Source organism: Terrapene carolina, unplaced genomic scaffold (genome assembly GCF_002925995.2).
Source record: "Terrapene carolina triunguis isolate 2854851 unplaced genomic scaffold, T_m_triunguis-2.0 Scaffold85, whole genome shotgun sequence".
Lineage (NCBI taxonomy): Eukaryota > Metazoa > Chordata > Testudines > Emydidae > Terrapene > Terrapene triunguis.
Window position 1 is genome coordinate 37,459,842 of NW_020664436.1, and position 25,223 is coordinate 37,485,064.

General features: G+C 40.1%; 1 protein-coding gene across 1 annotated transcript in view; it reads left to right on the forward strand.

Moving 5' to 3' along the window:
• Nucleotides 1-216: 216 nt before the first annotated feature.
• IPCEF1 (interaction protein for cytohesin exchange factors 1) overlaps nt 217-25,223 on the forward strand; it is a 59,869-nt gene continuing 34,862 nt past the window's right edge. The window contains exons 1-6 of the mRNA XM_024201602.2: nt 217-384; nt 1,568-1,755; nt 5,317-5,368; nt 10,529-10,565; nt 11,206-11,375; nt 22,177-22,250. Of these exons, the coding sequence (XP_024057370.2) occupies nt 217-384; nt 1,568-1,755; nt 5,317-5,368; nt 10,529-10,565; nt 11,206-11,375; nt 22,177-22,250 (689 nt within the window). The remainder of the gene's footprint in view (nt 385-1,567; nt 1,756-5,316; nt 5,369-10,528; nt 10,566-11,205; nt 11,376-22,176; nt 22,251-25,223) is intronic.

A 25,223-nucleotide genomic window follows, 5' to 3' on the forward strand; every position in this document is an offset into this window, starting at 1 on the left:
CCTTCAGGTAGTTGAAAGCAGCTATCAAATCCCCCCTCATTCTTCTCTTCTGGAGACTAAACAATCCCAGTTCCCTCAGCCTCTCCTCATAAGTCATGTGCTCCAGACCCCTAATCATTTTTGTTGCCCTCCGCTGGACTCTTTCCAATTTTTCCACATCCTTCTTGTAGTGTGGGGCCCAAAACTGGACACAGTACTCCAGATGAGGCCTCACCAATGTCGAATAAAGCATTGGGTACAGTACATGGGGAATTCAAAAAGTGTTCATCATTTGGGTCTGAAGATGGCCTGGTGGAACAACTGATCAGTCTAGTTTCTGACCTTCCTGGATACAGGTACATCAGAGAAAATCTACAGATGATCCTCCATCTCCTTGAGATACAAGTGAGATACTAGAAAAAGCTCTAGAAATCAGCACATGCACTGTATTTTACAACCTGGGAGCTACAAACTCAGACACTATACTTTTTAAATTCTGCAAGAAAAATGTGATTAGCAGATTAGGTCTCCCATTTGACATGAGGATTGTGGATACCTGTTTATTTCCTCTCTGTGGTTTTTTGATCTTCGACAGTGATATCTCTATTTTTCAGAATGGAGGCAGTAGCCAGGTGGAAATGATTGCAAAATATTTCTTACAAGTCACTTGCTGTGTTCCCGTGCTAACTGCATAATCTGTTATTCACATGCCACTTGGTTAATGTAGATCTTGTAAGAACAGGAGTAAAGAGTACTAATATTTGTGCTGGTCTAAACTCTGCTTGCTTCCCCCGGACTCCCCAATGTGCAGAAATTTCAATAGTTTTTCAATATCAATGATTTCTGAAAATGAAAACATTCATCTCTGAAGAAATCCCACTGTGACAAATTGGTTGTGTGCAGCTACTCTTGGTCTGCTCCTGCATATCGGCATTTTAGATTAGGGTTGCCAACTTTGGCTGGATGAATTCCTGGAGGTTTCATCACGTGACATTACTTTTAATTAAAATTAATCTTTAATTCCTGGAGACTCCAGCACAAGCCTGGAGGGTTGGCAATCCTATTTTAGACTGTCCTGTTTTGTTCAGACTGTTGCTGACTTGACTGGTTCATGGTTTTTACATGTTTTGATTGACAACTTACCAGCGTGTTTTGCTGCTGCTGCTGCTTTTTTTCTGGGTGTTCTGGGGTACATTTGAGTGTGATGACATGGTAACAAGCACTCCTACTGTGCAACCCATGCTGCCTGAACATCATTTCTGGTGGTGACTGGTGCTACTTTATTTGAAGATTGGAGGCTGAGAGATTAGTACTGGGAAAGATCAGTAAAGTGTTGATGGCGGGATATATGTGCAGATCATGCAACTCTCTTTTGCTGCTAGGTTACCCTTGCTGCACGACTGCTTAGGCCATGATCACATTGATATTTAGGATGGACTTCCAGAGCCCAAGTCCTCCTTTAGTGTGGTTGGGCAGTGCCTCAATGAGCATTTTTGCACTGGAGATTCTGTTCTATTTGAGGAAGAAATATTTTGAAGCTTGTCAGCAGTCCGATGAAACCATACATGAGTTTGCATATTGTTTGCAGTGGTTGGCCCAGGACTGTGAATTTAGGGATGTTATGATAGTTGTGGTTAGGGACATTTTTGTGACCGGTGTACCTGATGACTGCCTGGGCGAATGGTTACTGGTGGAAGATTCTAGAATGCTGACTCTTGATGCTGTAGTTGCTAAGAATGAGGCAGTTGACATGGTCCAGGCTGAAAGAGGTTCTGTGTCAGGCTGCTACTACCTTTGTGTCTACTCTTAAACCATCAGCTCCTCCTTCTATTTCAGTTGCCCGGAGTCATACAATGCCACCTAGACCAGCAACATGACCACATCAGCAAAAGGGGCCCGCTCCTCACTGTTACTGTTGTGGCAGTACGGTCACATAGCCAATTTCACTGTGAGCTCAGCTAGAACTGCTAAGGGTTGGGCTTGTGGGAAGGAGTACACTTTAAGTTAGTGTGCCGTGGTACACTATAACAAGGATAGGCCTGAAGTGCATACTGTGAATATGAAGCTGCATGAGACTACCTTTACCAGGGACCCTGATGTCACCTTTTAATCTGATCTTCTCATGTGGCAAGGCGCTGCAGTCGGTATCCTGTATTGTAGAAATTAATGGTACACCGATGAAGTGCATGGTGGATACCGGTACTGAAGTTTAACATACTCCCCTCTGGGTTAGTTCATAATCTGGACATTTCTCTGACTACAGTGGATATAAAAGCTTGGAATTGGTATGCTTTGCAGACACTGAGTGAAGCTGTACGCTCTGTGCTGTACAAACGCATAGCTTTGACTTCAAAGTTTTACGTTGTTAAAGGCACTGTTGTGCAGATAGTCCCATTATTGTCATATGATCTGTGAACTTGCACAGGACACCTCAGGTGTATTTGTGTCTGCTAGATTAGAAGGGCATATCCAATGTATTGTTCAGATACCTCACCATGATTTATTTAACAGTGATGGTGTTCTGTCCATGGGATGTGTGTATTCTCTGCAGTTGGATTGGAATGCCAAGCCCTTTGCACCGCCTGCATGTCTTGTACACCCTGCACTTGTGGACAAAATACAAGCAGAACTGCAGTGCATGAAATATAATGGTATTATTCGGGATGTGGAAAGGAGCTCACCCACAGTGATTGTATACAAGAAGAATGGTGACATTTGACTGTGCACAGATTTTAGTGCACTTAATAAATAGGTGGAGCATGAGCAGCTTTAACGGCCAAACTTCAAAGAGGTGACATGCCGGGTAAGTGGATCCTGGGTTTTCTTTATGTTGGATTACTGATAGATTATTGGCAAATAACTGTGGCTGGAAGTTCACAGTTGTTATTGACTTTCAACATGTCATTTGGGAGGTACTGCTATCAACGTCTGTTTTTTGGGTTTAGTCTCTGCTCCTGAGGTATTTTGGAGAGTGGTCTTTTAGCTCCTTGATACTATCCAGGGGGCATGTTGCTATTTCGATGACATTCTTGTCATTGCTAAGACCCTTCCTGAGCATAATGGTATTCTGGACCAGGTGCTAACCCAATTCCGACAAGCTGTCATAAAGTTGAATGCAGCTAAGTTAAGTTTTGCAAAAGATGCTGTAGACTTTCTAGGGCATTCTCTGTCAGCCAATGGTTTGAAACTGACAGGTGAATGGGTACAAGCTGTTGCTTTACTAGTGGTACCCACTGATCATAAGGGTTTACATTTGTTTCTTGGCCTAACTCAATACATAGGTGGCCGTGCTTTGCCCCATTTTAGTATCCTTGCAAAGCTGCTGTGAGATTTAACTCAGGGCCAGGGCCAGTTGGTCTGGACTAAAGAGACAAATCAGGCTTTCCGAAACCTTGCATCAAGTCCTCTGTCAGATCCAATCCTGTGCTTTTTTTGATCCAAGGAAGCCTGTAGTGATTCAAACTGATGAATGCAATCAGGAGTCGGGTGCAGTTCTGCTCCAGGAGGAACATCTGGTTATATTTGCATCTCGTACTCTCACCCCACTGGAAGCAAAGTATTCCCTGACTGACAGAGAGTTCTTGGCAATGTTTTTTGCTATTGTATGATTCAAAGTCTACTTAGTGGGAAGACATTTTACCTTAGAAACTGATCATTTGCCTGTCCTGGGCCTCTATCATAAGACCATTGACCTGCTTAATGTGAGGCTATAACAGTAAATTATTCAATTGCAGGACTTGACTCAAGTTAACTAACATGAGGAAAAAGTCTATGGGACTTAGATGCCTATGTGTCAAAGTCATTTTTGGAAATGGGACTTTGGCTCTCAAGTTACTTCAATGCTTTTAAAATTTTTACCTTCAGTCAAAGTCATAACAAAGATTTTTCTGAAACCAATTTCAGCCACCTTAGCATAAATGGCCCCTATTAGCCATACTTTTTCCTTGACAGTTACCTAAATCTCTTATCTTTCACTCACAGGCTCAGAGTGATCTAAAGCTGTGTAAATTCTCATAATTACAAAAAAATTAATGAAAAATTATGGGAAGACCTGTCACATCACAGTAATCACCATTGTCAATTGTTGGTTCAGTTATTCCCTCGTTTTCTGGTTCAGCATTTGATGCTTCTGCTTTAATTTGCTTGTATAACTAAGATGTTTCCTCTCTTCCTGTTTATACTTGGATATGACTTCTAAACCTTGACATTCTTTTCTATAGCATCTCTCTTTATTAATATATTTCTTCAGATTTAGCTACGTTCATCTTTTTATTTTTGGTTTGAAACTGTTGGGGGCCAGACTCTGTATATATGTATTTTTCTGTTTACTGTTTTTATTTTCAAAATAAAACAAATATTACATATTAAGAATGGCATATCTCTTAAATTCACAGTTTTAGACAGCACAGAAAAAAAGTACTAATTATAGAGTTCCCTGAAGAGTGACTATATTTCCTTACATTCCGGCTGCTGCTCATTTAAACAAAATACTGTATTCTCTAAACTCTCCAGTTTACTGAAAGACTCTTTGATGTCCATTATTTTTGAGGGATTGGTTTTCTAGTTAGTTAGCTGGTCCTCGTAAAGTTATTGTGGTTTTCTTCTGTCCGGTAAGTTGCTTTGATATTTTGCCTGACACAAATCCGTATTTCAGGGTCCAAAAGAATATTGCTCTCCAAAATCATACTGAGGCTGCAGCTGCTATTATCTAGACTGGTGGCCTAAAACCTGGAGAGAGATTCTCTCTTTGGAAGAGATCCCCTGCTGGACTACATCTCCTATAACACACCTTGGCCAAGGACTTAATATTGCACTTCTTCTCCCCACCAAAAGTGGACACCAGGATGGCTTATGGGAGATGTAGTCCAGCTGGGGGTCCTAGCCCATAGAGGAGAATGGGTACGTGAGGAACAAACTAAATTCCGTTGACACACTACCCCATTTTTGGCCAAAGCCTTTAGTCTGAAAACTTTACATTTCTGATGAAAAGTTTAGAGTTTTTTTTATCAGTTCTTCATTTTAATCAAAAATTTCTACAGGGAAAATTAGTTTTAGACCAGCTCTACCCATTGCCTAAAACAAATTTTAACCTTGAGCTTTTATATTGCGCATCTTGAAAAGAGACTTGATGAAGCTAGACCTCAGGTCCAGATCATTATTTTACTTCTCTGCTAGTAAAGTTACATCATATACAGCACCCTTATGTTTGAAGAACATAACTTTTGTAAACTTAGGCAATTTAGAACATTTTTGAAAACTATTTCCCCCTTTCACTGAGATTTATGCTGTAAAAGTGTGGCTTAGATCTTAAGTAAACATCTTTTTTCTTTGTTGCAGCTTTTCCCCTTGGGTTTTGGAATCCTACATGGCTGCTGATGGGAATGCTCTTGTAAGTATATCTCCAATTTTGGCTAGAGCCATTAGTCGCAGGATGGGTTGAGGGAAGTGCCCTACTTGTGTGTGTACTTTTGCTCTCCAAAAGGCTGAGGTCACGTTCACTCTTTAAATAAGTTCTTGATTATTGATTGGGCCAGCCAATGAGATTGTTACAACCTGGTCCAGTCCTGCTTTCTGGAGGAGCACCAGTCTGTTTTGATTGGATTCAACAGCTGAGTCCCATGTGCTTTTAAGCCCATTGGGTCTTGGTAGTGACTCTGGTCACTGTTCCTGATTCTGGGTCTCTCTGGCACTCTCTCAGGTGCAGATCCCATGTCTGACCCTTCTTGGGCAGTGGTATCCCACCATCTGGTAGCCTAGACCCCAGAACCAGTGCATCAGCCCTCCCAAACCTACAGTTGTTTAGACACATTCTCTCCAGAGATCACCTGGTGTGGGAGCTCTGGTTTTCTACTTACACCTTTCAGGTATAACATGGCAGTAAAGCACGGAACACAGGGTTAGCAAAGGAATATGTTATATATTCACTCTCATACTCTCATTCATTGCTATATGTGGGCTTGGGAAGGAATTTTCCCCAGATCAGATAGGCAGTGACCTTGGGGATTATTTGCTTTCCTCTGCAGCATCTGCGTGCGGGTCACTTGCCAGGATGATCTGGGTATTTCTCACTTAATCATTTCTCTACCATTGTGGGTCCCTCAGGCACTGGTGCACCTTGGGCTCTCCTATTCTCTACTTGCAGTGCAATAGTCTAGTCTCCTGTGGGCTGTAATATTTTGGCCTCATTTCAGTTGTTGGGCTAGTGTGCGGTTGCTGAGTGGTGTTGATGGCCTGTGCTATACAGGAGGTCAGACTAGATGATCTGGTGGTGCCTTCTGGCCTTAATCTCTAACACTCTACCATTAAAACACAAGAGATTTACAGGATGCCTTAAGGCCTGGTCTATATTTAAAATTTAGGTCGGTGCTCAGGGATATGAAAAATCCACATCTGTTAGTGTTGCAGCTATTCCAAGAGAACCCCCAGTGTAGACTCATCTATATTGATGGAAGAGTGCTTCTGTTGACGTAGCTAACGTTGTTCAGGGAAGTGGTGTTCCTACAGCAACAGAAAAACCCCTTCCATTGGCGCTAGGCTGAGTCTACACTATGGAGCTATGCTACACTATGGAGCATACTCATAATCTGTCCACCAGATGTCAAGTTCATGCTACCAAATGAATGCTCGAAGCCACACCAAAGGCTACCTTCTAGACGGAGGTTGAAAATACAACGTGATGTTCACAAAACCAAAATGGAATTTGTCAGTTGACACAGACATATCCCCCAAAACATCACATCTCTATAAGTTCCTGCCTATTGATTGGGTCAGCCAGTGAGAAAAGTGAATGTGACCTAGTTTGAGCATTGCAGTTTCATCAAGCTACATCTAGTGCATATATGTATTTGCACTCTGCGGGAGGAGCTCTGGATAGTAATCCATAGGTTTGCAGTCTACATTTAGGTGCAGAGGTTCCAGTAGGTCACAGTCCCACCTTTTCATGCTCTCTGTATGTGTATATATATCTCCTCAATATATGTTCCATTCTATGCATCCAAAGAAGTGGGCTGTAGCCCATGAAAGCTTATGCTCAAATAAATTTGTTAGTCTCTAAGGTGCCACAAGTACTCCTGTTCTTTTAGTCCTATTACTGTCCACCACATTCCTGATGGGTAAAACTACAATGAAAAAAATTCCACTATTGTCAACTGCAAGCAAAAATCAGAAGTCAGGCTGAACAAAATCATGAGTGGCTTAAAAATAAGGAGATTTTAAAAAATTAGATTCGGTTTATTTGCTTTTCTATTTTGGGGCCATTAGGGGATTCATGTTTTCGGCTTTCCTCTTTGAAGGATAATGAAAACTGAGATTCTCACATAAATTGGGTGACTCCAGGAGCTGGGGCTTTAAGAAGCATACCAAATATCATGGCACTCATGATGAAAACATAACAATCTGGCACACTGTAGTCTTATGTTGTTCCAGTGAGTGCACTTTTTGTAATCCATATAGTCTTTTTTGACGTGGCTGCTATACCACTGGTTTGGACCATTAGTTTGATTGATTATGGTTGGGTCTGTTTTTATACTGATTTTTAGCTGCTTCTCATTGTCTTGAAAAACTCCTCCTTGTTAAAGGGATTTGTCTCTTGGTCTCAAGTTAAACTTGCAAATCAGAAAATCCCAAGTGGCTCTTTATTGATGATTCCTTATGCTATCCACTCGAGTATCCTGAATTGAAAGATTCCCTACACATAATGGCCATAGCTGGATATCTTGAAGATGGGAAACTTCAATCTGATTTTTGGAGAACCATTTGCTAGTACAACTCAACATCCTGTGTGTTTTGTGACAAGCCGGACCTAAATATTGCAAGTCTCTGGATTCTTTGTCACATTGCAGACTGCAAGTTTAGTGGTAGATTAATTAAAATTTAAAAAAATGGAGGTTTCAATAATATTAAATATGAACATGAGTTTAGTGAGTACAGATGTTTTTTCCCCATATTAAATTTATTAGCTTTGGGACCAGGATGGGTATTGGAGCTGAAATTCTGGAGCACAATTCTGTGAGAGTGGGGGGATTCCATGACAAATTCCACTGCTGCAGAATCCTGGACTACAGGGACCCTTGACTGTGCCCATGACCTGTTAGGAATAAATGGAATAGTTCTTACAGGAGAAAATGCTCCTGTTCTTATTTTTATATGATTTTATTTTATATGATTTTATTAACAAGTAATAAAGGCTGTTGGGCTTGTGAAAACAGAGCACACTAATCACAGGTTTTATGTTTTTCATCTAACAGAAAAGTTTATGGCTTTCTGCTACTAGAACCATGGAAATTGGTACCAGAAGTGTATATTAATTCATGGCGACTGCAATCCATGCCCAGCTCCGGGGATGCCGCCATTATATTTACCAGTGATTTGTTCCGTTCAATTATAAATGATTCATGCAATGGGGATTCTGTCTCTTCCCTTCAGACCTGTCTATGGTCTAAGCTATTTTGCTTTAGCTCAGTGATAAAGGTCGTGCATTAGCCGGAGAGCTACTTCTTCATCAAATAGTTACAGAGAGCCACATCCTGTCACTGTGTTGCAATCTTACCATCATGACATTTCATTAATCTGGATTTCAACGATGCGTCATCTTTACAGCATCATAGCATCATTCCTACTACCTGGCTTCTGCATAAGAGGTGTTATTTCATCTTTCTCTTTCTTCATCCCATCGTAATTGCTAGGTAGGAGGTACTGGGTCCAAGGAGGTAGTCCTGGCAGCTCTTACTATCTTCCTATGGGCTCAGGCCTGAATCAGGTACAACTTCCTTTGGAAAGAAGACTTCAGGGTCAGCCCATATGGGAGTGTGGGAACATTAGTGGCTCCCATGTAACTGGTCTATTTGCTCATTGTTTTCCTTGATCTATTGCCATGGAGCATTGTTGCGAGAAAAACACCCAATGGACCACAATATAAATAAAAAATAATATGGAATATGTGATGATTAACATGAGTCTGGTTTCATTCACTCTTGGCAAAGCCATCCACAAGTGAGTTAGGTAGGTCATCCCAAATAAGCACCAATAAAAACTTTCTGGTACACAGTTATGTATGTGTTAACTATGTTACAGAGAAAAATATTGAGAAAATGTTTGAGGTTTTAAAAAACATGATTTTGATATTTTTTTGTATGTCCCTGCCACTCTAAAGCCAAGTGTCTTAGTTACCATGAGTTCAACTGTACATGGAGCCATGAAAACCTCCCCAAAGGGCATAAAATAGCTTTTCTGTCCCTAAAGATAATATAACTTAAAAGATGAATATCTTGGCAAGTTAAGTGGTCAAAGAAACAGTGTAGTCCTTTGTTACATAGTTCTTCAATTCATCAGATGAATATCACCTCTGCATAGCTGGGTTGTGTGCATAAACAAATATCAAAATACTAAGCTTGTAGGCATCATTTTTCACTGAGAGGTCTGAATGCTTTAAAAAGAATAGCTATTATTGTCCCCATTTTATAGATGGGAAAACTGAGACAAAGAGCAGTGAGTTGCCTTGTCTCAGGTAACACAACAGGTCAGGGGAGAGCTAAGAACAGAACCCAGGACTTCTGATTCCTAATTCCCTATTCTCCGGACTCAAATTAAACTATATGAAGTGATGTCTACACTGCACAAAATGGCGTGTTCTTAACTTGGGTTAGCTAACCCATGTGAACTAACTCAGGCTAAAATAGCAGTGAAAACACACAACTCAGCTTTTAATTTGAGTTGGCAGCTCAAGTTCAACCTCAGGCCCCCCTGTAATTTTTAACTCAAGCTGATAACCCTTAGTTTCATTTCTCTATTGTTCAGTAAGGCAGATGTATTTTCCATATAATAATGTTGGATAAAATATACTGTATGTAAATATGCAAATGAATGCATATAATTAAAATACATAAATATATATGGGATAACATAATCAACTAAGCATATTTATACATTATAATTAGGAAAATCAGCCAAATGTGGACAATATTTTTTTAATATTGAGACACTATCCTCCTATCTGTCACGTATTCTGTCAACATCTTACTCATGTAGGGGAAGATATGTGTACTAGAAAGAAAAAAAGGGGGAAAAAGCAGTGATATTTTTGTTTTTATTATTTGTTTACAATAATGCCCACAATGTGCTAAGAGCTCAGTGATAACAACAAAATACCTGACGTATTTTTCACCCTTACATGTCAGTAATTATCCCTAATAAAGGTAATGAGGCTTAAAATGTTGCAGGCTTAACTTTTCTTTTTCTACTTCAGAGAACATTATACGATTCAGCTAAAAAGCAGTCAGAGAGAGGCTGCCTGTGGGTGTGAAACAGGAAGCACTAGTGGATAGATTCATATATATAATAGTGCTACATTTGTTCTTGTTTAACTGCACATACATCAGTTTTAATTAACACATTTTATGCTTCAGCTAGTAGCTTCCCTTTCGCTGCAAGTGGGTCTTTAGATTCCATCCTCCGTATAAACACCACCTCCTCCAGTCGCCCCCAGTCTTTCTTTACAAATGTTGTAATACAATCTGAAATTTCCTTTCTTTCCTTCCTGCATTTCTTGCAGGTTCCCTTGCGTCAGAAGACCAAACAGAAAAGTCAAGGTAACAGATCTTTTCCCTCCTCTTTTGTTCCTTTTTTTTTTTTTTAAATGTGTCTTGTTCGGGAGAGGTCGAGGTTTTCATACCGCTGGTTAGCTGGTGAAGGACTGTTGTTTAAACTCCGCTTACTTTTGCATCGATTCTGAAAAAATGACAGCGTGCTGTTCATTTGGACTAAGCCCTTGTGGTATGTCAATAGACACCGAGCTGGAGATTCTAGAGTGAGAGAAGGAGAGAGAGAGAGACATGCAGCTTTTCATTTAGTTGAAAGCTAGTCCTCTCTAGCTGTGACTTAAATAGATCTATTCTTTTCTAATGCAGTTGTAAGAAGGACGAGACACATTTTTATCTAGTATGTTTTATTTTACAATAATTCATGTCTTATTTGTGTGCAATTATCTTTAGAGTAATGGGTAATTTATTTTCTGAGAACATCTTCTCATTTTATCTTTGTACATTTAGAATGCCTTTTAAATGAATGTGTCTAACAGACATCATAAAACTGGCTGACCATCTGACTTCTATGTGCATTTTAAGAGACACTTGGATGACTGTTAATATAGCAAATGTAATGGACTGATATATTTACTTTATTTATTACTGTACATTTAAACAAGCAGAACCATTTATTTTAATGGCACAGGGATTGTTATTATGAGTCGACGGAGGATATCGTGCAAGGATCTGGGACTAGTTGATTACCAGGGGTGGCTCTACAAGAAAAAGGAAAAAGGACCTTTCATTGGCAACAAATGGAAAAAGTTCTGGTTCGTGCTGAAGGGTTCATCATTATACTGGTACAGCAGCCAATTGGTGAGTACAATAAACTCCTAACTATGTGTGAGTGACTAAGCAGGGACTACTGGCACTGGGAAGGAAAGGGTTGGGGCAGATCTGAAGTGTAATCTGGAGATGTATAAATGATCAGGCTAATTTAGTTTTTGTTCAGCCTTAAGATTTCTTACAAAATGAGCAAATGCTAGAAACTTGCTGCCACATTTTTTGGTTCTGCAAGCACTTGTGAAACAGTCTGATCCCTTAAACCTGTATGTTCTTTACAGGCTCCACTGTCATTTAAATGCTGGAAGGAACTTGCCAATTTAAGAAGCTGACAGGCACACAAGGGGCAGCACTCTTCTCATGTTCTCAACTGAACTAATTGCTTAATTTTAATAAGGGGACTTGCTTATTTCCCCCACCTCCGGCTTGAACCTTGCTTGACCTGTCTTTTACTCTCCTTTTGATATTGTTGTCTGATAGGAAAGCTGGTGTCAGAATTACAGCTTGGCCAGCTCATTATGGTGTTATCTCTTGTCTTTCTGTTGTCACATTCAGTGTCTGTAACTAAACTGTTGTGTGTTTTGTTAATTTGTAACCTGCTGCTCTGTACACTGCACTTCAACTCAAGAGTCAGCTTTCAGTTCAGAGGATGAACTTTCCCTAAAAGAGCCTTTCTATTTATGACAATACTCTGCTTTCCCCAGACATTCCCTCTTCTATTACAATGTGAATGGGAAGCAGCCTATGATGGAGACAATGAGCAGTCCCTGGATTTTGGTGATCAAGTGAAATAAAAAATAATTAGAAATAAAAAAATGTGTCAAGGTAGCAGAGATTAAATACTGCATAATTGCCTTTCTATTGGCATGGTCAGGCGATCTATACTGCAACCAATCGCCCAGAGCCAGTCCTGTTTAGCTAAGATGCTTTACCTGGATGTTTAATGAAAGATTATGGCTTGCGTGCAAAGGCACTGTGTGTACTGAAGAGTGAGTACACCTGTTTTAGACTTTGTTCTGACCCTACTTGATTAGGCAGGGCTAGCATCTTGCATTTGCTGACCAGAAGGATGCAAGTTGGAGCGTTTCCGCCTCCCACTTACATCTTTTTCACTCATGTGTCCCATGGATCTGGCACAAAAGCTCCGACTGTATTTTTTTATGGACACCTGCACTGAGGGAGCCTAGAATTTGGAGGGGTCAGGGGATTAGGTGACTAGGACAGCACAGTGGATTGGAACCATGAAGTTTAATTGCTGAATAGTGAATTATTAACTTTTCTAAATGCAAATAGCTGTTCTACTGAAAAAGGGATGTCTTGGGCCCAACAAGGGGTAAGATGTTACTGAAACCTTTGTTTACAATTACAACAGTAAACAGTTAAATGTGGTCTGGGATTTCTTGTCAAGTAATCACTGGCTTAGTTACATTGTAACAATTACCGTTAAAATTTTTAAAAACCTTTTATCAAAGAAAGCTGCTAAAACATTTAAAATGTAAAGTATTAAGAAAGGTTTTCATTTTAACATCCCTTTAGCTGTAGAGAGTTCTTTTATAGAGAGAAACTCCTTTCCGGGGCTCTTTTTAGATGCTATTAACTGTTCTTTTAGAGGAAAAGAGAAGACCATTGAGGTGGTTTGCAGCAGTTCTTGTTGCTGCAGTTGTCGTTGAAGTCCAATCCTTCTTTCTTTAAGATAAAAAGAAGAGGGACACACAGGGCCGGCTCCAGCATTTCTGCCGCCCCAAGCAAAAAAAAAAAAAAAAAAAAAAGCCGCGATCACAATCGCGACCGGCGGTGGCAATTGGGGGGGGGAAAGCCGCGATCGGCGGCGGCAGTTCGGCAGCAGGTCCTTCGCTCCTAGAGGGAGTGAGGGACCTGCCGCCCCCGAATTGCCGCACATGCCTCCCCTCTCCCTTGGCCGCCCCAAGCACCTGCTTGTTAAGCTGGTGCCTGGAGCCGGCCCTGCGGACACACGAGGAGAGAAGAATAACAAAGATAGAAAATGCAGCTCCTGACTCTGCTGTTGAATCTGACTTTCAGCCTTGTTACTGGAGAGACATGGGCATAGCAGAGCTTTATCAGCCACTCTGAGACATGTCAGACTTGGCCTGCTAAATAGAATCTTTTTGGACAGAAAGTAAAAGGAAAGAGAGAGATTAGGGTGACCAGATGTCCCAATTTTATAGGGACAGTCCCGATATTTGAGGCTTTGTCTTCTATGGGTGCCTGTTACTCCCCACCCCCTGTCCCGATTTTTCACACTTGCTCTCTGGTCACCCTAAGAGAGATAGGAAAGAGATAAAATAAGACTGGGAAGGAAATTGACATGAAGGAGTGAAATGCAAATCTCACATAGCAGGTGGAGGTGGCGATATCATCAGTTTCCTTTCCCTGGCTTGCTCTGTTCAGGTCTCTCTCTTAGGATCAGGATGATGAAGGCCCAATGGTATAATGGTAGATTCTGGGGTGCGAGGAGATGATGCAGATGGAAGCCATGGTGATAAAGTTGTCTCCTTCCAGTCCATGTCCCACACCCCTGATTGTCACTGAGTGACCCCCCAGATAGACCATGTCCAAAAAGGGGTGGCTACCTTATTTAGTTAACCATTCAAAACACATTTCAGTGATTTCAACTATAAACATTTCCTCCCATTTTGAGACTCTTTCAGCTCATTGTCATAACAATCTGCAGCTTTATGCCAGGAGCCTGGAAGACCCCTCATCACCGTTGTTTTAATGTAAGCAATCCAGTTTGTACTGGTCCATTTGTCTCCACCTTTTCTTGATTTTATAAACAATTTTAAGTAACAGGCTGAGTTGGACTATTGTTACCGTGGCCTACTTAAAGTACAGGCCTCTGCCCAACGTAGTTCTAGACAGTACTCAGCAGCATCACACCAACGAAAAGGTGTCAAAGGAAGAGGAAGGCTTTATTGCTTACCTTTATTAGGTCAAAGCCATCCCAGGTGCAGTTTGATTAATTTCAGTGCAGTTACCCTAGGGCTGTATTTGGCCCATCGTATTTTATAGCTTAGTGAATATTTCCACCTCTTCATTGATGTTTAGAAATGCTTGTTAATGCCTTGGTCACTTAATCACTCCTGCTCCTACATGCTAGTGCCTGAAGCAGAATAAAGATGCAGTGTTGTGGACCAGCATATAATAAGATTCTGCTGGTTTCTTATTGACTTGCTGAAAGATATTATGGACCCAATTCACCTGCATGACACCAATTTTTATACTGATGCAATTATATTACCGTCAGTGGAGTTAATCCTGATTTACCTCAGTGCAACTGACATAAGAATTGGGCCCTATATGTTTTAAAGATCATTAGAATATTCTGTAGTTTCAACAATGTGGGGAGATCAGCTGCTGTATGTCAGGCTGGGAGGATGCAGCAGAGTCACTTTCCACTTTAGCATCTAAACACTCAACTCAGATTACTATAAAAAAGGGCCTATAAACATAGATCCTCTTAGACATTGAGACACTAGTGAAGAGTGGGGACACACTAGTGAAGAGTGGTGGGGGTGGAATCAAGCTGAGGTCAGATGAATGAATTAAGTCCGTGACCTTGGCTATCTGTGGTTCTGTATGACCACTTTCTTTATTTTAAGAAGCAAGAGTTTTTTTAGCTTTCTGTAGATGCTACAGTCAACCAGATACTGACAACGGTAGCACAGCAACAGCAGTGTGGTGTTGATGGCCTTTTTCTAGTAAGGCTGGAGAAATATCAGAATCCACGTTTATATTTTCTCAAGTTTTAGTGTGGGTATTCTCCACCATCCCCAGTGGATTGCATGCTCTTGATTAAATCTATCCTAGGGCCTCAGAAGCTCTGGAACTCTTTGTAGGTCTGGCTATTGTGCTCAAACTTTGAGTCTTCCATAGAAGAGGGAATGGGGAACGAATGCATTCACATCTCACCAGCAGTGTACCAGAAGACAGCAGCTGGGAAATCTCAACAGGAACAGTTTCAGAGTTGTGACCTTAATAAAAAAGGAAGCACCTTGGGAGAAGGAAACTGAGAAGGATCTGATGGGGTTGAAAAGTGTGAATGAGAATTGATTTGGGAGTAAGTGGGGCAATCTTAATAAGTTAGTCTGATAAGCTCCAAAATGTCTGAATGCGTATCCAGACTGAACTCCAGACATCTTTGAGAGTCACTGTTTGCTAGTCTCTAGTTCCCTCTTTTTGTTGCTATTCTGTACAGATGGATGCTTCTAAACTGAACATTTAGAAAGGACATCATCAGGTTCTGCCTTCCCCAAGCAGTTTTAGTTCTAGTCTGGAGCATTCATACTGAAACCTTGTGAGTGGGGCGTTACTTCTGCATGGAAGGAAAAAAATGAACATAAATAATTCTGGTGCTAAACTCCTGTTTCATCTCATGTCTGTCTCACATGTGCACCTGTGATTCATTGGAAAATGGGAGACTAATCAACTGTTTGTTGTGTATCTCTAGGATTACTTGTGTGACTTTCAGTGGATGGACAAAAATTGCAAGTTCCCTTCTATAGCAATGCACATTGTTCAAAGTCTTGATCTCTAACACTGTTTCATGAGGAATCAGCTTAGAAAAATCTTCTGATGAATACAATAAAAGGGGGTTCAGGGGATGATGGACTCAATATTTATATTTAAGTCTTGCTCTAACTACTTGTGTTTAAACTGTGCTCATCAGACCCCTTGGCACTGTCAAAAAGTCATTGCCTTCTGCTGACTGTTCAACTATGAGGTTCCTTGCAGGCCTGGATAAACATTACAAAAATTATCCACAACTGGCAATCTTAGGATTTATCAGAGAAGCAGAGCATTGAGTAGACATGGAGGGTGAACTTCTCACTCATGCCTACAAATGGTCCCCCCCCAGCCACAACTGAAGCACGCTGATGAGGCCACAGAAACCAGTTTGTGCTGTCAGTGTTCTGCTGTTCTGTGGATGAAATGACAACTTCAATCTCCAGCGCTATCAATTTCGCACCTTTCCCCCGATTGCTTATGTTCTCTTAAAAGTTAAAACTAAATTGTGACCTGGGATAGCCCTCACTGGAAATGCCAAGGTCAGGGCAGGCTGCAAAAGAGAGAGCAGATACTCCCAAGACTAGTGGATAACACTGAAGTTAAACTCCCCAACCAGTCACAAACTGTGCTTCTGATTCCCCACACCGGTTATCAAGAAGCAAAAAAGAAATCACACAACCTTCTTTATTGCATTCCAGTTCTCTGGCTCCCAGCCAGCACCTAGGTCCAGTACAGTGAGAAGTTATTTTAAAAAATGTTCTTCTGACTCCTAAGGGTCAGTCACATTACCAGGTCAATATAGGTTTGGATCTTACCCAAAATACCACGCTGCCAGCCAATCTTTTAGTGTCTAAAACTAAAGGTTTATTATAAAGAAAAAACAAGGAGAGATGTTAAATGGTAAAACAGTCACATACGTAGAAAGACTTCAAAGTCCATATATCAAGTTCCAATACTGATTGGTGTGTTTGCTGGCTTGAAAGTCCCTCTGGAACACATCCAGAGCTTGGATGGGTCATTCCGTCCTTTTTTCAGAGCTTCAGTTTGTAGCAAAGTCCCTCCAGAGGTAAGAAGCAGGATTGAAGACAAGAAGCAGGACTGAAGGCAAAATGGAGAAGATGCAGCTGCCTTTTATAGTCTTTTGCCATGCGGCCTGTGCTTCCTTTGTCCCAAACGCAAGCTGCCCAGCACATGGCTTGGAAACTTTAGAGTTCTGTCCATAGGTATGTCCCTGCAGGCCTTGCTGAGTCACAAGGTGTATCTGCCTTCTCTTAATGGGTCAATTGTATAGCTGATGCTCCTTAATGGGCCATCAAGCAGGCTAGGCACTGCTGAAACTGTCTGGGGGTGTCACCCAGAAGCATAGCACAAGTTTTGAAATACAGACATACATACATATCTGTAACCCATAATACAAAGGTGATACAAACATAAACAAGATTATCATATTTGGCAAATTATAACATTTTTTTCAGATATCTTACAGGGCATTTCTGGCACAACTCATTGCAATTTTACAATATTGATATTCATAATATCCTCAAGTATCCCCCAGATTCCATACAGTATCACATAAATAACATGTAAAAAATAAAGATAAGAATCCAAAACTGTAGACGAGGGTATACAACCTATTAAAGTAAATGGTAAAGTGGCTTAGTATCTTTCACTGGGATCCTGTGTTTTGTGTCTATCACAAATATAGTTGGTTGAAATCTATTGAATGAAAAGGGGTTTTTTTGGTTAAAATTGGTCCGTTTTTAAAAAAAGTTTTCAAAAAAATTGGCATCAGTGAGCCAGTTTTTGTGTTTTGCGTTAAATCTGGAGACATTTTTAATCAAAATACTTTTCAAGATTTTTATAGATATTTTTTGTTTGCCTAAAACTGAAATGATTAATAATAAATTGCTTTAAAATCGCAAAACATTAAAACTAAAAAACAAATGGGTTTATTTCAAACCCATTGAAATGAATATTATACATTTAAACGGGTATTATATTACTGTTTAACAGTGCAATTAATTGCAATCATTTTTGTAATCTTGCAATTAATTGCGATTATTTTTTTAAATCGTTTGACAGCTTAAAATTTTTGAAATTTTTCACAAACCAACTATAGTCACTGACTTTTCAGCAAGATGGCTGCTTCCAATACTAGGGTCTAACACACCAATGATAATTTAAAAAAAAAAATACACGTCCCAGTTTATTCATGATGACACATCTTGATTTGTGAACTTTCAAACTATTGGGCAGTTTTCCTTTATACCTAGGGCAACCCATCTTAAAACCACAATGTAACAGTTTGTTCTCACTTTTTGAACATCCTGCTGTAAAGGTAGATCAGAGTTCTTTTAATTTGAATCCTTCATGGCCATCTTGAGATATTACAACAAGACCATAGAGAAGCTTGACCATATCCTTATGAAATTAATAATGGTACATTTAAAATCATGTTAGAAAATAATTCTTGAGACAAATGATAATGGCTTATGACTTTCACAGAATTTTCAGCTTTTAAAATGCCATTCCATTCCAAAATTTTACTATAAAAATGGCACCTTTACTTCACATATCTGCTCCCTGTGCTTATTTAGAATCCTATTTGTTGATTTCTGTGACAACAATAAGATTTTACTGGTTTTTACGCATGCTAATATTGTGGAGCCAACACAGCTATCACAACTCTGTTCTCAGTTATACCTGCTGCATGTCTTGAGATTGCAGTGAAGATACCAGGTCTAGTTTATAGAGCTGTCAATTTAAAACAGAAAGAAAACAAAACAAAGCAAAAACAGAAACAAAAAAAATACAAAGCAAACAACAACAACAAACAAACAACCCCTCCCCCCCGCCAACCCAACAGTAGCATGTCCAACTTGCAAATGAATCAAATATGATGTGGAAATTATGAAATCACAATGAATATGGAACCCTAAAATGCACTTACACTTTGATCCTGAAAAGTGCTAAGCACTGTTGTTCCACTCCAGCAAAGCATTTAAGCACCTACTTAACGTTAAGAACATGAATAGTCATGTGTCTTCAGTTGGACTGAATCACATGCTTAGTTGAAGCACCTGTGTTTAAGTGCACTGTTGTACTGAGGCTGTAAGTATCCATCTTCCTAAATGACTGAGGGGAAAGATTCCCTTTAAAACTGAGTGGCCCACAGTGGAATGAAAAGTGTAACCTGAAAAATCCCAAAATGAGACTTACAGCTATATACTACATTTGTTTATAGAGATGCGCCCTCTGTAGATGAATGAAAGGGGCTAGGACCTGGATTCACAAATTCATACATTTTTAAGGTGGAGGGGGAGGGTATTTCCATTAGATCATCTTGTCTGAGCTCCTGTATACCACAGGCCATAGAATTTCACCCAGTTCTCCCCATGTTGAGCCCAGTAACTTGTTTGACTGAAGCATAATAAGTGTTTGGCTATCCATCTGGATTTGAAGATATCAAGCGATAGAGAATGTGCCACTTCCCTTGGTAGCTGATTACAATGGTTAGTCATCCTCACTGTTAAAAAAAACAACAGTGCCTTATTTCTAATTTGTATTTAGCTGGCTTCAACTTCCAGTCACTGGTTTTTGTTATACCTTTCTCTGCTAGATTAAAGAGTCTAATACCTGGTATATCATGCCTGTGAAGGTACTTATACACTGTAATCAAATCATCTCTAAATCTTCTTTTTGATAAAATAAACAGATTGAGCTTTAAATCTCTCGCTGTCAGGCATTTTGTCCAGCCCTCGATTCATTTTTGGCTCTTCTCTGAACCCTCTCCAATTTTTCAACATCCTTTAAAAATGGTAAAAGGTGTATTAGGATGACTCTGAATGCCTTGGATTTGCATTCATTTTCAGTAATGGCAAACTTTACCACTAAGTAGTATCTTGTTGATCCCTCAAGGAAGATATAAAAACATATACTATGGTAATGTGCATTCTTCTTCTTCTTCTTCTTCTCTAAATGGAGATATATATTATGTGCTGCCAAAGAGCCACCTGGTGTTGCAAAGTTCATTGGTTCTTTAAATTTCAGTTCGTTGGTGTGTGGGTAGGGCTGGCGGTGGGGGGTATAAAGGATGTTCCTTTTTAAAAAGATCATCTTAATCTCAATTTCTAAAATTGTATAGCTAGATTGGGGGTGGATGGAGTGGAGAAACCAGCATTGTGGGTGTACCTTTCCAGTCCAATGGTGCATTTAATAACAGCTGTTTCAATGATATGCTAGGCACCACATGGAGCACTTGTCTGTGTTGGCATTTGTTTTTGTAAGCTTGTACTGGGAAGAGAAATGTAGATGTAGTCTGTTTACTGTACTTAGCTCAGGAGGTAACCAAGCTTTCAGTACTCTAACCCTGCATAACTTGTTCTCTTCCCTTAGTACCATCAGTAGCCAAACCTTGGAAGGCACTTTCCTGGAATTCCTCTTTCTCTTATTGGCTTTCCTTTACTTTTCCATTCATTTACTGTAGCTGCTGCTAGATTGAAAGCATTAGTTCAGGGTGTTGTTTATCCTATTTTAAATATGATGCGATTTTAGTAAAATTCTCTCCTACGCTTTATTTTTCCTTTTTTTAAAAACTTCTGATCTCCAGCTTGCTATTAATTTAACTTAATTACATTTCAACATGTGAAAGGTAAAAGAAAGCCTAACCCAGTCTCTCGGCACCCTTGACAGATAATTAAAATTATAATCCAGAGAAGACAAAAAACAACAGTAGCAAACCAACAACATTTCTCACTGCAGAAGAAGCCAGTCCACAAAACTGCAATTTCCTCACCTCCTATGATTAACCTCATTGCTTCCTCTGCACTTAATTTCTCAATCAATGTCTTCAGTCGCTCTAGTTTAAATCTTTGACGTATAAAAATGTGAGACTATTCTTGGCTAATATCCTCCTTTTTATAGTCTCTTCAAATTCACACACAAACAATGTAGTTTGAGATGCTGTCAGTCTTCTGCATCTCTGCTCCATCTGAATTATCCCTGCTCTTTGAAATATCTTTAGATAGCTCAGCTGCTTTTCACAGTGTACGTTTTCAGAATTATAATGTGGTAGGGTTGAGGGGGAGGGACAAAAATGAGTAGTTCAGGAATTAATATTTCTAATATTTTTTGAAAGAACACATCCATATTTTCCCCACACATACAGATGCAGGTTCTTATTTGTCTGCATCACTGCCGTTCATAGGAGGGGAAGGGTTCAGGTCTATAGTGATTGAGCAGGATGCACAGGTGAATGAAGAGAGACATGGGGATGGATTTCAGCAGCAGGCTGCAACTTTATTAACTCAAATTTGGGGAGGGGCGCTTTGTCCGTCCTTCCTCAGTACCCCGGTGTTTCACATACCAGGCATTTAACCGGGTCCAGGATGAGCACTTCTAAAAATTCCACCTGTAAATGCTTAATTAACTAATTATACCTGCAAATCAGATATTTAGATGTCTAAATTGCACTGGCAATGTTGTGGGTGAATAAAGGAAGCCTGGGAAAGCTGGCCCTTTATTTTAGCAAGGTGTACTAAGCAGTGTTGTACTGAATGTCAAACCAGCTCAAGTGCTTACCGCCTCTGAGTCTCTAATGGCCATATCTGAAAAGAGGATACGGTCCTCACTCCTACTGACCTATATTGACATTAATCTTCACCTCAAATGAGAAGAGGCTTCTGTTTTTTGGAGCTGAAGGTTAAGAGTTCAGTTTCCCATGCTGTATATATGAGGTTTGGCTGATGACTTTGTTCATGTACAGCAGTATCTGCATGTGATCACTGATCATTACAAAGGGACCTGCATTCCCCTAGTGCCTCCTCTAGTTTAGTCCTGTTCAGACCTGAGGCTAAATTTTGCTTTTGGAGCTTGTATCCGTAGCTGACCCTACGGACCAGGGTGTGACTTTATTTGTGTGACAAATCCTGAATATGAGTCAGTGCATGGTTGCTCCAGAGGGGGGAGTAATCTTCCCTAACCCTATACTAGGTGCAGATTCCATCCCCTGCTGTGCCAGTTCACCTGTGCTGCTTGGTTCTTGGGGTTGTGGAGCAAAAGCTATGCCCACACCCTGCTCACGTGCACAGGAGGCGGAGTAGTGGCACCTCCATCACAATGAGATAGGCAACCCATGCAGGGTTTCTGATTCCCTGACACACAGTCACATAAAAGTCAGTCCTATCTGGCTCCTTGCAGTAGAAATGTATATGCACGGAATAAAAGGTTGTCGGGAATTAATGTAACCTTGGTCAGCAGTGTCCCCCACTGGAGCCTGGGTTAATGCCAGTGACGTATTTTGTTGCAGGCTGAGAAAGCTGAAGGATTCATCAACCTGCCAGACTTCACTGTGGACCGAGCGAGTGAATGCAAGAAAAAGTAGTAAGTTTGTCACTCAGCTTGGCTGAATAAAGCTTGGCTGAATAAAGTTTTTACACGCCAAAAGCTACATTTGAATTTGGTGGAGGTCAATGAAAAGGGATGGAGATCAGAAATGTCATGAATAGACTATCTGAAGAACTTCTGAGTTTCTTACTTTCACCATGACCGGGCTTAACTTTTGCACAAAGAATAGCTAGTTTTGTATGTTTGACATTGCCTGGAAAATTATTCTTATTATTATTTTTACTTTATTTTGTTTTGTTTTATTTTCCTGATATGCCTTTTGCTCACTACGCCTCCTGTGTATTGCCGCCCTATCTGGACTGAGCAGCTAGCCTTCCCCGGAGAACCCTGGCATGGGATTTATGCAGTTTTAGGAGTTGTGGAAAGTGAATTTGGTGCACCCTTGTAAAGATAAAATCTATGGTATGCTGAGTCATAATACTCTATTAAACAACAAATATGTCTTTATACCAAGGGCTTTCTTTCTACTGGTATCCAAATGAGAACACTCTTGATTAGCTACCTTTTCTTAACTGGGAGGGTTAATAATGATATAAATAATATTGCTGTGTATTAACAGGGATTATTCTTTAGATTAGATTACTGCAATGAATTCTTTGGGTTATGCTTGAGGATCACATAGACGTCTCTGCTTGTTCAGGACATGACAGCTTACTTACTTAGCAGCATAAACTGTCTGATATATTACTACAGTCAGGGTTGGAGTTAGGGGCAGGTGACCCAGGTGACTGCCTGGAGTGCCAGGCTTGGGGGGCACCAGGCTCAAGATGCTGTTTTTGTTGTTAGTGACAAAAGGGAAAATAGAAGTAAAATGTTTCAGGTATTCCTTATATAGATTCACTTTTCACTAACCTGCTGGAATGTTCTTTGCAGAATCTCGTGGAACCTTCCAGACTTTCTGAGAACTACATTTTCTTTGAACCTTCTAGAATGTTGTCAGCCATACTATATAAGGGGAGGGGCATCAACAGTCAGTCAGTGAGATATAAGAACAAAGTGAAGTGAAATGAAAGCCCAGGACTAGGGTTAATATTCTAAGACTGTCACCTACTGTAACACTATTTAATATTGGTCCACCCAGTGTTGGTGCACAGTTCAGTTCTTGATATTAGTACATTTCAGTTATTCTTAAAATTAAAATGTTTCTATAAGATTCAAGGAAACAATTTTTTTCTTATCTACTTACATATGGCATGAATAAATACAGATTTACAGATCCTAGCGTGCAAATTTATCATCTTATATGACAGGGACAAGTCATGCATGCAAAGTCATGAAAAGGGCTACAAATGCAATAAAAAATAAGGTATTCAAAATTTTAACAAATGGAGGGGGGTAGGGGTGCCGAAGATGCTCCTTGCCTAGGCCACCATTTTATCTAGGGCCGGCCCTGACCACCATGCTCCATACACTGCACTGGCTTCCAGATGCTTCTAAATGCAGTTCAAGGATTTGGTTTTTAATCTATAAAACACTACATGGTTTTATCCTGGCTTTTAAGAGAATGCCTTCCTCCCTATGCTCTATCCCCACATTTTTCTTGAGGCACGCTTGCTGGCAGGCCTGTTACTTGAATTCTTGAGGAACAGAGGCAAAATGAGTATGAGAGTCTATGGCTCCAGAGTTCCCTGTTGGTTTCTCAGAGCCCTTGTTTGCTGAGCCACATAACACACAGCAAGTGTTGACTGTTGCCTTTGGCTTCAATGGACCATTTGCAATGCTAAGCATGATAGATAGTGTTTGCAAATGAGGGGCTCTAGGTGCCTAAGATTAGGGGTTCAAGTATGAAATGTTCAATTGTAAGTCACAGGGTGTGGTTACATTCCCTGACTGGATGAGTGAAACTCTTAGAATGAGGATTCCTCTGCGAATACTCTTATTTGCAAATTCAATGTTTGCTTTCTGTGGATATTCTCCAATTAATTTCCAACGGGTTGTTTCAGTGATCATTTCGGACAGAAATTGGTTTGGTAGAATATTTGCAATAAAACACAAAAAGGCTGCAAACAGTCAATGAATTCATCTAAAAATTGGAATGAATGTTACCAGAAACTTTTGAAGTATTCTCCCAGTTCTAATTATCACATAAGGGGGACCTGCTATGATCTTATTTTCAAAATGCAGAAATTAGCATAATTTGCTTTATTATTTAAATTATGTGAGAACAATAATCTCCTTTCTAGAGTTTGGTGCATATAATTAGAAAGCTACCTAATAACATGTAGGAAGAAGGGCATATAAAGTTGTGCCCTTTTAAAAATGGTGAGATGTCTTAAATGAAAAAATCATAGGTATTTTGAGAAAAGGTGCCCCATGATCTGCTTAGGCTTCCTGAAATCCTCTAGTTATCCACAGAACAGAGATAAAATTGGCTGTAGAAATGTACATTTCTTCTGTTTTAACTTACCAGTGTGTTTCAACTAGCTAGTTCAGTCTCCATTGCTGTATAGTTCTTCATTGTAGCTGCCACTTATTGACACAGTTGATGATGGGTGTTTATGTGGATACTTGCCTGCAGTATTTGGACTGAGTTCAATTCATTTTATATAAGCCACCAAACAACCATCGAATGGAATCAACTTTCAATGCAGTCCTGTGGGCAGATTCCAGTCCCATTGGCCCTCCAGTCCTTCACTAGAAGGCAACTTTATTGCTTTTCTGAAACAGGCTGATTTTCTTTTTCGGCGGCAACAGAACAGAGGTGAATTGAGATGGATTCTTCGTATGTGAGCATCCAGAATTGGAAACTTTTTTCTTTAGCCGGCACATCTTTCTTGTGATACTTTAGCGCTTATTCCCAAGCATGTACCATTGTTGGTTTGTTAGAGGGCAGCTAATATCATTATAACATTTATTTTCACAAGTACACCTCTACCTCGATATAACGCGACCCGATATAACATGAATTTGGATATAACGCGGTAAAGCAGTGCTCTGGGTGGGCGGGGC